Source organism: Suricata suricatta, chromosome 5, assembly GCF_006229205.1.
Source record: "Suricata suricatta isolate VVHF042 chromosome 5, meerkat_22Aug2017_6uvM2_HiC, whole genome shotgun sequence".
Lineage (NCBI taxonomy): Eukaryota > Metazoa > Chordata > Mammalia > Carnivora > Herpestidae > Suricata > Suricata suricatta.
Window position 1 is genome coordinate 66,672,182 of NC_043704.1, and position 13,481 is coordinate 66,685,662.

General features: G+C 32.3%; 1 protein-coding gene across 1 annotated transcript in view; it reads left to right on the forward strand.

The window, feature by feature from the left end:
- Positions 1-13,481, forward strand: part of STXBP5L (syntaxin binding protein 5 like) — a 361,836-nt gene that overhangs the window by 188,221 nt on the left and 160,134 nt on the right. The window contains exons 12-13 of the mRNA XM_029939407.1: positions 5,274-5,428; positions 10,624-10,696. Of these exons, the coding sequence (XP_029795267.1) occupies positions 5,274-5,428; positions 10,624-10,696 (228 nt within the window). The remainder of the gene's footprint in view (positions 1-5,273; positions 5,429-10,623; positions 10,697-13,481) is intronic.

Sequence of the window (13,481 nt, forward strand, 5' to 3'; positions counted from 1 at the left end):
ATACCTATTAGCATTTTACATGATATAATTAAATACATAACCAAGTCTCTGTGCTTTAGGATTTTACATTCTAAAATTGGAAAGATTATAGTTAGTTGGAAAGATAAAGTTATATATATTATATATTTGCATAATAAAATAGTACTAAATTTTAAGACATAAAAAATTGAGTAATAATACATAATAAAGTTTTATTATGTGTACATGGCAGTCTTATCCTATAAATCAACAGTGTTCTTTTCACTTACAGTAATTATTAGTGGCACTATTCTCATCCAGAATTATTGTAATTACAAATCCGGCCTAAACCTTAATTTTATTTCAACTCTGAATTGGATAATTCTACTTTATATTACTTATATGCTCACACTGGTATGTATTCTCAGTATTATAGATACATTTAATCTAAATTTGTACTCTTATAGTTAAAGTATTAAAACATTTAAAATTTAATTACTAAGGATGGAAACATTTTACATATGTATTATGTGTATTGAAACGTACATATTATATATGGAAACGTATATATTATACGTGGATATATGTTGCAAAAATGTATATATTATTACATACACATATTATTATTAGTTATTAGTTATTACTCCATACTACACACTGTGCAACTTGTTTAGTTTACTAAAATGAAAGAGAATACTGCCTGCTTTTGAATCTGTTATGGTCTAATAGAGGAAGTAAGGCCGTAAACCAGTGGTTTACATGTAACATGTGAGGTGCTACATCACCAGCTAGCTACATCTAACCCAGTCTAGAGAAGGAGGGGAAGAGAACAGTGAAGAGAGATCAGTAAAATTCTTCTTGGGAAAAGAAATACCTGATATGGGGCTTAAGTGATGATAGGATGGTGGCACACAAAGAGAGGAAAGGGTGAACGTGAAGAGAAGATTCCTTAGGAATGAGGGATTCAAGTCAAGTGTAAAATCCTTATTAAGATCCTTGCCATATACTCTCTCTCTCTCTCAAACAAAACAAAAACTAAACTAAAAAAAAGTGGAGGGGCCCCTGGGTGGTTTAGTCAGTTAAGCATCTGACTCTTGATCTCATGGTTCGTGAGTTTGAGCCCTGCATCAGACTCTGCAGACAGTGTGGAGCCTGCTCAGGATTCTGTATCTTTCTTTTCCCCTTCCCCATTGCACTCCAAAAAAAAAAAAGAAAGAAAGAAAGAAAGAAAATTCCTTGCCAAATGGAGTAAGACAGCTATGTGACCTTGAAATTTATTTTTTCATCAATAATACCTATCTAATTTTGCTGTTTGTGAGGAACAAATGAAATTATGCATGAAGTTTGTACTATCGTAAGTTTGATGAGTGGCACATAATGGATTTCTTGATAGAAAGAAATTAATCATTGTCCTCATCAAAGCCATGATATTTCACATTATTTCCACTGATCCTAATTAATTATTTTAGTAATTGATAACTCAACTTAGTGTAGACATAATTCATTTCTAATGTGAAATAACTCTATATTATAGATAATAATTACTGTCATCTCACTGTGCACTTTAGTACATTGTGTGTGTTTGTTGTGATTACTACAATACTAAAAAAAAGTCACCTCTAAAAGCAGTGGTTCCACCATTCAGAACACAAGGAGACTAAACAGCAGAGGAGCTACTGAAGAGTACTGAAAGGTATTACAGCAAATGGGCCATAGTCTGGCGGTGAAAATAAATAGCTATACTTCTACTCCACCTAGTATATAGTAAAAACCTTGTGAAGTCAAAAATTGGTATGGCTGTGGCAGGAGCAGGAACTTTAAGATCTCTGTCAAATATGTTGCAACAATAAGACCTCTTAAAGGACTATATAGGTAGCAGATGCACAGGGTTTGTTTTCTGCTTAATTTATCTTAGATCAGCCATTCACAAACTGGCTTTATTTACATTTTGAGGGATGAACAACCATTCTGCTTAGAAATCATTGGTCCCCAGCCAATAATTTACTTACTGTGCCCCAACCTTGATGGTCTCTAGGCTTAACAGAGTGATCCTCTTCAAAAAAAGGAATAATGATCTTTCTACTTGCTACTCCTAGCATTATCAAATTCTCTGCAGTTAATAAAATTACTTTCTGTTAGTCTCTTAATTCCTTTTAATCATGGCCACCTACTGATAGACTTCATGCGTGAAATTCTCTAAGCCTCAGTATATCCATCTGTTAAATGAGAATAATAGTAGTTTTCTCATTGGGGTATCATCAGGATTAAATATAATAAAGCAAGTAAAGTTCTTCATACAATACCTGGAATATTATAAATATCCAACAAATGTTATTTTAATATGGATAATACTGCAGAAGTTATTGTTTATATTGTTCTTTTCATTGAGACAATTTTAATGCTTTTTATGTTATATTTACTTTACAAACTGTACAGTAAAATAGATGTTTTTGGTGTCAGTACTGTGGATTTTAACACATGTATAGACAGCTGAAAATTATCATCATGATAAGAATACAGAACATTTCCATACCCTTAAAATTCTCTCATGGTTTTCCTAATAGTCAGACTTTGCTCCCCTGCTAACCCTTAACAACCATTCATCTGTTCTCCATCACTATAGTTTCGCCTTTTTGAGATGGCATATAAATGCATTTATATATTATGTAGCCTTTTAAACCACTCTCTTTCACTCAACATAATGCCTTTTGAATCTATCCAACTTGTCAATGATTTTTAATTTGCATTAATGTTGTCTTTTGAAGAAACTGTTAATTATATCTATTTATTTATTTTGTAATCCATCTGATCAGTATACCAAGAAACATTTGTATTAAGTAGTAAAGGAGAGAGTTTACTGTGGTATAGCATTACCAAATTGTGTTTCACTTTGATCACTAACTATATTCATGAAAAAATAGGAATCTGTAATAAAATACATTTAAGAGATCTGAGAAAGTCTGCATTATTATAAAAGTAAATTGGATTCTTTACAATTTCTTAGAATATTTACTGTATGGTCTGAATTATAAAATTTCAAAAGAGATATGGTTTGGATGTGTTTGTCAAATTATTAAATTAAAAACTTCTTTCAGAACATTTATTAAGTTATGGCCAGAGTTTTAGAAACATTAGAAGTGAAAAGCATGGACTTTGGAGTCTGAATATGAATCCTTATTCTGCCACTCTATAGCTGCTTGATTCTGAACAAGTTCACCTGCATTAATCCCAGACTCATCAGCATAGGCAGTATAGATCACTGTTTAGGAGAAGAGGCTTTGAAATCTTACAGATCTTTGTTTTCTTTTGGGTTTTTCTGCTTAGTTGCTATTTAACCTCATTGACAAAATGAGGATTATACTTATGAGGATTTAATGTTACAATAAAGTATCTAATGCAATTATTTATGCATGGTTTCCTGAGCATTTTCCTGAGGAAATAACTTTTTACAGAGAAGTACATATATATCAGCAATTAACTTTAGACCCAATGTTTTCTGAAGCAGAGTCATAAAAGCATAAAAGATCTTGTTCCAGTATTAGAAAGGACACATTTTCCAATGTGCTTACCAAAAAAGAGAGAGTAAATTTCTTCTTAACCTTTTTTGGATTAGTACTAAGAGATGGGAGTTTATACTTTTACATGGAAAAAATTGATATGTAAGGCCTTAATAATATTTGGAGCAGTTAAGCTCAATATGTATGGAAAGATAATATGTTCTCCAAGTCATGACATTTGTTATAAAACAAAGCAACACAAAAAGGTACAAAACCCCATACTCATTTCATTAGAAGTGATTTTTAAATCTAGAGAGAAGTCTTAATAATATAAGCATTTATTTTATTGGAAAAAATTGTTGCTTAATACTGACATTGTTAGGTTGGTAACTTAATATGCCACATTACTGAGGTAAGACTCACTTCAACTGATACAGGACTCAAGAAGAATAAATTAGAGGGGCGCCTGGTTGGCTCAGTCAGTTAACTGTCCAACTGTGGCTCAGGTCATGATCTCACTGGAGTTTGAGTTCCACGTAGGGCACTGTGCTGACAACTTGCCTCCTGGAGCCTGTTTCAGATTCTGTGTCATCCTCTCTTTCTCTGCCCCTCCCCCACTTGTGTTCTGTTTCTCTTTCTCAAAAATAAGTAAATATTTTTAAAACTTTAAATAAAAAATAAATTAGAGCACTCTTTCTTATTTAGCTTTTAACTCAAATTTTATGTTAAAACATAGAATTATAAATAAAAATTAGTATAAACATTTTATATATAGATTTTCATGGAAACTTTTTAAAAAACTCTTTTTGTAATATAGCCAGCATAAGATAGCAAATTTTCCATTGGTAACATTTGATACTATGTACAGTACAAAATGAAAGAGAAAGGGAAATTTATGGAGTGATTTCTAGAAACTAGTTGATTCTTTGGTGAATAAATGGAAGTGAATTATTTAGAGAAGCATATGTTCCCAAAGAATTTGGTAAAATTAGTGTCTATTTCTTTTTAAAAATTGTTTTGGAGAAGAATATTTTGTGTTAGTATTTACTTATTCAAATACTTTATTAACACACACATACATATATATAAACTAGAGACAGGTATTACTTTGAGAAAAGTGAAAAATTATGATACTATTTCATAACTTTCTGACAACAGTAATATTTTATAGTCATCTCAGGCTCACCTTAAGCATTTGATGTTAGTTTTACTAAATAGAACTGGCTGACCCAAGGTAAAATTGAGAAGATCACATTTTTTGTTTTTTGTTTCTTCCACCTTTTTATCATGACTCTTTTCCCACAAAAAATCCATTATATAGAATTTTTATGTTACCTTCTACCACTCTCTGGGATTGTTACATTTGCATTTCATTTTATATTGAAAGTTGCATCTTTTGTCCCTTAGGAATTTTAGACCCCACATGCCAAATAGTTAATGTGATAAACTAACATAACTTAATATTTTAGTGGTAGTGATACAGAGTTTTCGGAATCAACTAGTACATGTGAAGATGTCCTTTTCAGTCAATGAGCATCTCTACCTCCCTTCAACCATCCTATCTTTTCCCCAACCCACCTCAACACCTTTAGACTGATTCATTAGTAATTTTAATGGTGAGAATTTACTTCCAAAAAAAGGGATATGGTAGAATATTAAGTCACTTGGCTGAGGTATTTTGGGCCAGGAAAGATGTTTTCTCTCTGACAAATTACATCATGTATAATCCCCACCAAACTTGCCTTCATTAGCTTAGTCTGTGATAATTGTATCATCTTAAAGGACTTCTCCATCTCATTAACTTTTCTTTCTATGTAGTGAACCATTTATAATATTTTCTGGTGGACTGTCCTATGACAAAGCTTGCAGAAGACCAAGTTTAACCATCATGCATGGAAAAGCAATTACAGTGCTTGAAATGGATCATCCTATTGTTGAATTTCTTACTTTATGTGAAACACCATATCCAAATGGTAAGTAACAAAAATGAAACTATTAATGTTGAAAATTATTTTTGAAATAAGGTCCTAATAAAATTAAGCTTAAATATTTTTAGTTTTGGCAGCTGACATCTACTGTGGTACAACACTGAGCTACAGGTGCTGGAGCAGTTTCTGCAACTGTACCTACTTGACAAACTGGAAGTTAAGACAGATGTAGTACAGCAGTGCTGGAGTTTCAGGTTCTTATATCAGGTAAGTGCTTTAAACTTTGATAAGGATGGTGGAAGCTGAACTGGGAGGGTCCGATAGGGGTCCAGGGTGAAATCACTTGGGGAAACTGAGGTCTCCTAATAGCCTCTCCTAGACCAGCTCCACCCATCCATTCCAGTGCTAATCAAAGTTAAAGCACTTACCTGATATCAGTGATCTGTAACTCTGGTGGTACTGCATCTGTTTTACATCTGGCTTTGCTTCAGATGCAACTGCAGCACCTCTGATTACTCTAGGATTGCTGATGTGTGGTTAGTGATTTATTTCAATTTTGAGAATAATTAGAAGGGTCTTTGGGGGAAGAGACGCATCCTGAATATAAAGACTTTTTGTAAACACAAAAACAACTTATGTGCAGCCTACATAATGAAATCTAATAAGAATGAAATATTTTAACAATGAAATCTAAAAATTAAGAAGGATGACATAAAAAAGTAAAATATGAGCTTATGATTAAAACACAGTATGTATGTATATGTGTGTGTGTATATATATACATATACACACACACACACACACATATATATATATATATATATATATATATATATATATATATATATATACACACACACACAACTCTAATTTTTTAAGAGGGAATATTTAAAAGAAGGAACTCTTGATTTGGAGACACAGTGTTTGGGTTTATGATGTAGCCCTGTCAGTCACTAGCTAGGTGAACTTGGGTAAGTCATTTTACTTTTATGAGTTTGACTTATCATTTTTAGAAAGAGAATAATAATATTGACTCCACATGATTATTGGGAGGCCAAAATGAGCATACTTTGTAACTTTGAAGATCTAGAAATTATTTTATTACAACTCTATTAATTTGCTTAAAATTTTTAGTTTCATATTTAAAGATGAGATAAATTGATATGAAATATCAATCTGGCACTTTATTTCCAGGGTTATTGGGACAGACAAGTTACTTCTGTTAATCAATCAACAAATATTTATTGGGTGCCTCTGTGGCCTCAGTACTGTAAGGACTTACTGAGAATATAGATGAAATATAAAACTGATCTCTGATGTCAAATCACATAAAATCTGGTTGGATGAGGTAGATAATTATGATTTAAGTTTAAAAAATATAACACTTAAGTGCTGAGTTATATGGGTTTGAATATAATTTATAGGCTAGTCCGAGTCAACGACAAATTTTCATGCAAAGCTGCATGGAAAAAGGATTTAGATAGGCTTTGAAAAATGACCCGACACTTGAAAAGGATATTGAATAAAGGTTTTAGAATAGGGTGAGATCAACTTAAGAGAAAAAATTGAAAGCCTTTTGGAGGTATTTGGAGATAGAAAGCAACAGTGAAATTTTGAGAAAATATTAAGATGAAAGAAAGCAATGTTTTTAGTAAAATTTTCCCCCAAAAAGTGTGTGGGTCTGAAGAAAAACTGAAATCTTAAATTGCAGATTACAGCTGGGTGGAGTTTGTAGCAATGTTCATTAAAATGGTCAAGATCTAAAACGGTGCTACCTGCAAGAATGGAAAGACAAAACTCACTAAATTTGGACACCAGTTAAGTTTAGAGAGCGACATGATAGAGGAGTCAAAGATAATATATTTTAAGAAAAATGGTTTCATATATAATAACTACAGTTTTTGTAAAAATGATGTCTGATTCTAAGTCAGTAGAATCCCTAGAGAGCAGAAAAAGAAAGGAAAAAGGTGTTTACTATTTGTTTATGAATTATTAGAATATAGATGCTCTGTGGCATTATGAATGATAAAGGAACAAAGAGAGAAAGAACAAACAGAAGACCAAAGGCTGAATTTAGGAAAATGCCTCCTGTTAATGAACTTAGAGAAAAATGTGTGCCAGTAATAGAGACCCATAGCATTTGATCTATGCAACCACACATTTTACATGTGTGTGTTTGGGTATATAAACTTCTGCACATTAGTAGAGATGTTAGGATAATTTATAATAATGTTAAGTAAATTATAAATATATTGTAACTATGTCTTATCACTTCTAAGCCACATCTATCCATTCTGATTAGAACAATAATACATGAAAATGACAGAAAAGACCTTACGGTTAATGAAAATTTACTCATTGCCCTTCAAGAGGCAATTGCTATTTCAATGTTTCTTATGTATTCTCCCAAAAAGTTTTATGCAATGCATATGTATGCTTATCTGTGCCTACGTTATCTCCTTTTTGTACAATTGACAACATAGTCTATGTACTATTCTGTAGCACACTTTTTTTCACTTATCACTGTATTTTGATTATAACTCAATATGAGCAAATATGGAATGTCAATCTTTATAGCCATAATGATAAATCTTATGCATTTGTTAAAATAAGTTTATTAAGTTTTTAATATTGATAAATCATTTTGACATTGTCAATTTAACTTATTTTTCAAAGAACACAAATGCCTTTCATCTCAGGGGTTATTGCCCAGAGTAACTAACCAACTATACTCAGAATTAGTCAGTTTACATTTACATTTAACTGTATCTGGTCTTCTACGAGTGTCATAAATTATTCATTTCTCTTCAGAGAAGTAGTAATTATAATAGAGCCTTTCACCTTGTTGGGCTCTAGGGTTAAAAGACTGCTCAAAAATAAACCAATCTAATAGAGGAAATGATATGATCAGCATCTGTTGAGTGCATACAGTGTGCCAGGCTTTGCATTAAACATCTTCATATATACCTAATCTCCATAACAGTCTAAGAAAGTTGTTATTATTTTGCCATATCAATGAGTAAAGAAATTGATTTAATTGAGCTAATAAGTTAATGAATTTGCCTAAGATCAAACGGTCAAAAAGTAATAGACATATAATTGAACCTAAACTGACACCTAATCCTAAGGAAATCTTTTTATTCAGAGGTTACCACAGTTAAACCAAGTACTTCTACAAAGATGAGACGTTTACTACCAGTTTTTATTATTTGAAAAGAAACAATAATGATCTAAAACAGATGTACCTATCTCAAGTGATAAAGTAGACATAACCACCTAAAGTAATTATGAATTTCTCTCATCCATGCCAGTGTCTCAGCATCTTATTTTTACAGCAATTGCTTCCCAACCAATGATTATTGGTTGGGAAAGAGAAGACAAAGAAGAAAATAGTAGTATAGAACTTCAGTGTTCCTTCAACTGAAAAACAAAACAAACAAACAAAAACCCCATAAAAACCCTAGGTTCAGAAGTATTAAAATAATGTTGAAATTTTAAAACAGCTCTAAGAGAAAAGGAAGAAGCAGAGGAAGACTGAGAACAGATTGAATAGCAAACAGTATGAAGACTTCATCCTCTCAAACTCCTCAGTTTTGGGGGTTTTCTTTCTAGTTTTCCTCTCATAGCATGTGACTTATAAATATGAATAGGTTCTATAGCTTCTCAAGACCATGAAGGCCATCTCTTCCAGTTTCCCATCTGATAAGACTTGAATTCTCTGAATAAAATTCTTGTCAAGTGGTTGTTGAGTTTAGGATTAAATACCTGTTAAAGTAACTCGTAGAAACTGCTGGTATAATGAAAACAGACTGAATTTTGAATCAGAAGGCCTGGGTTAAAGTTTCAGCTTTTTCAGTTAACTAGTTTTATAAATTTGTGCCAATCTCATAACCTCTTTAGACTTTAGTTTTGTCAACGAAATGAAAAATAGTAATATAATACCTGTTCTAGTTACTGAGAATCAAATATCATGTATGGAAGACATTTTTGTAAATACTTACTCCTTAAATTGAGAACACTTTAATTGTACCTTTCCTTTATTAGTACTATTGTAAATGGAAAACAATGCTTTTCCTGACCACAATAACTAAATTAGTGCTCTCCCCCCAGCCACAAGTCATTTCTTTCTTTGTCTTTTTCAAATTTTTACTTAAATTCTTATTAGTCAACATATAGTATAATATTGGTTTCAGGTATAGAATTTAGTGGATCATCACTTATATATAATACCCAGGGCTCATCATAACATGTGCCCTTTTTAATATCCATCACTCAGTTAGCCCATCCCCTACCCAACTCCCTCTATCTACCTTCAGTTTGTTTACTATCATGAAGAGTCTCTTATGGTTTCCTTTTCTCCCTCATTTTGTTCCCCCCCCTTCCCATATGTTCATCTGGGGTTTTTTTCCCTTAAGTTCCACATATGCATGAAATCATACAGTATTTGTCTTTCTCTGCCTGACCCACAAGTTGTTTCTTATACCATTACCTTTGATATTTTTTTAAATGGCTCACATTACTTTCTCAATCTACTTGTTTACTTCTTCATGGTTTGTATATATTTCTAGAATGTAAACTCATGAGAATAAGGACCTTGTCGATTTTATTCTCCATATATCCTCTGTTCTGAGAATAGTTTCTGGAATCTATTGAAAGGAGGGAGGGGTTAAAGTTTAGGAAATTAAAATCCCAGATTTTCTTCAGACCCTCTGCCTCAGACTCTATACCTTTGAGGTATATACTCTCAGGCACATAGAACGCAATTTGTAAGTACTGTTAAATCATATTGAATAGAAATTAAATTGTTTAGCATAAGGAGTGTTGCTCTCATAGGGAGGTGTAAATATATCATAGCCCAGGAGGGCAGAACTACTATTTTCTTAGAACATCTCCTTGTACATATGAAACCAGATCTAAAATGTAAAGTTATAGATGAATAAGATAAGTGTTTGTGAGACAGATGACAGACTCTTTTCCAATAATCTATCACCACCTCATGATTATTGAGAAATATTTAACTATGCAACTTCTCGCTTTCACATTCTCTATAATGATTTAAACATTAAGTCTAAGAAACACAACAATATTTTTTAATAAAAATACTCTGTTACTTCTTACTGTGGCTCATATTTTGGTCTTCTGAAATCATTTAAATAACTAAGGAGATAAAGGAAATGAAAGTTTGATGATCTTATAAAATACAAAATATGAAAACTTCCACTTTTTATTTTTATTTGTAGAATTTCAAGAACCTTATGCTGTTGTAGTACTTCTGGAGAAAGATCTCATTGTAGTTGATCTGACACAAAGCAAGTAAGTTATTCATTTACAGATTAACAGTATTTTTATACTCTATTCATTACAATTAAAATACAGGAAGACATTATTGATAATTGACATTAGTATATGTTAGATGGTAAATACTCTTTACTTATGTGGAATATTGTTATGCCAGAATTGTAGAAATGTATTGGTTCAATAGTGAAAGCTAAACCAGGAGAGTTTAGGAGATGCAGAAAATGGTAACACATTTTGATGGCAACCCCTGATGTTTGAAAAGATGCATTTGGAGACTCAGGACACATAAAATGGAAAACATTTCTGCTGTTAACCTAATCAAAACAACTATTCTGAAAATTTGTACAATATACTATATGGTCACCTGCTAGGCTATGGACTAATGGAAAATGGTACATGATAAATGTTATTGGACTACTGCAACAATACAGAAGACCAGGATCTCAAGGGTAGAGGAGATGGAGGCCTTCTTTTAGTTTCTTTTCTTTCTCATTATGTTGTAGGCAAAGGAAACAAATATAAAATATTGCTGTTAGAGTGGTGCTTTCAACTCCTTTACAAAGACAGTAAAAGTGTCTTCTTATTACACACAGTTTCAATGTAGACATGAAACTGATTTTCCCTCACTGTCTTTCCTTTTTTAATTGAATATATTTGACAATGTTATATTATGTACGACATATTGATTCAACAATTCTATATGTTCAGTGCTCACAAAAATGTGATCACCATCTGTTGCATTACAACATTATAGTATTATTCACTATGTTCCCTGTACTGTACTTTTCATCTCATGACTTATTTATAACTAGAAGTTTATAGCTTTTAATCCCATTTATTTAGCCCCCAGCCCACCATTGCCCCTCTGGCAACCACCTGCTTGTTTTCTATGAGTCTAGAATTTTTTCTTTCCTTGTTCACTTATTTTGTTTGTTAAATTCCACACATAAGTGAAATCATATGGTATTTCTCTATCTGACTTATTTCACTCAGCATCATACCCTCCAGTCCCATCTATGTTGTCACAAATGGCAGTATCTCACTAGTTTCTATGGCTAAGTAATATTCCAGTGTGTGTGTGTGTGTGTGTGTGTGTATGGCACATCTTTATCCATCTATCAGTGGTCACTTGGATTACTTCTATATCTTGGTTATTGTAAATAATGCTGCTATAAACATAGGGGTGTGTGTGTATCTTTTCAAATTAGTGTTTTTGTTTTCTTTGAGTAAAAACTCAGTAGTGGGAATACTGGCTCAATAGTATTTCTATTTTTAATTTTTTGAGAAATCTCCATACTGTTTTCATGGTGCCTGTGCCAATTTACATCCCTACCAATGGTGCACCAGCGTCTCTTTTCCTCCTCATCCTTGCCAATACTTGTATTTCTTGTCTTTTTGATTCTAGCCATTCTCACAGGTGGAAGGTGACGTCTCATTGTGGTTTTGATTTGCGTTTCCCTGATGATTTGTGATGTTGGACATCTTATTTTGTGTCTATCGGTCATTTGTATGTCTTCTTTGGGAAAAGGTCTGTTGAAGTTCTCTGTCCAGTTTTTTTATTTAGATTACTTGGTTTTGTGGTGTTAACTTGTATAAGTTATTTAAATATTTTGGATATTAACCTTTTATCAGATATATCACTTGCAAATATCTTCTCCTATTAAGTAAGTTGCATTTTTCACTCTGTTGATGTTTTCCACTACTGTGCAAACGCTTTTCATGTTGGTGTATTCCCAATGGTTATTTTTATTTTTATTTCCCTTGCTGGAAGATAAATATCTAGAAAAATGTTTCTACAGTAGATATCAAAGAAATTACTCCCTTTCTTTTCTTCTAGGAGTTTTAAGATTCCAGGTTTCACATTTCCAGGTTTTTAACTTGACTTTATTTATGTGCATGGTGTAAGAAAGTGGTCTAATTTCACTCTTTTATATGTAGCTGTCCAGCTTTCATAATACCATTTTTGAAGAGACTCTTGTCCTCATTGTGTATCTTGCCTCCTTTGTTGTAGATTAATTGACCATATAAGGATGGGTTTATTTCTGGGCATTCTTTTCTGTTCCATTGGACTATGTGTCTGTGTTGTTTGTTTTTGCCAGTACCATACTACTTTGATTATCAGCTTTGTCATGTATGTTGAAATCTGGAATTGAGAGAACTCCGACTTTGTTCTTTCTCAAGATTGCTTTGGCTTTGGGGTTTTTTTGTGGTTCCAACAACTTTAAGAATTGCTCTACTTTTGTGAAAAATGCTGTTAATATGTTGATAGAGATTGCATTAAGTATGTAGATTGCTTTGGGTTGTATGGATATTTTAATGATATTCTTTCAATTCATGAGCATGGAATATCTTTCCATTTGTTTGTGTTATCTTCCATTTCTTTCATCATGTTTTATAGTTTTCAGAGTACAATTCTTTCATCACCTTGGTTTAGTTTATTCTGAGGTATTTTATTTTTGGTGCAATCATCTTAAAACTGTCTTAAAATTTTTTTCTACTTCATTATTAGAGTATAGAAATGCAACATATTTTTGTATATTAATTTTGTATCCTGCAACTTTATTGAATTCATTTATCCATTCTAGTAGTTTTTTGTTGGAGTCTTTAGGGTTTTCTATAGATAGTCTCATGGCATCTGCAAATAGTGACAACTTTACTTCTCCCTTACCAATTTGGATGCCTTTTATTTCTTTTCATTGTCTGAATCCTGCAGCTAGGATTTTTAAGTACTATGTTGAATAAAAGTGGCAAGAGTAGATATCCTTGTCTTTTTCCTAACCTTCAATGAAAAGCTCTCAGA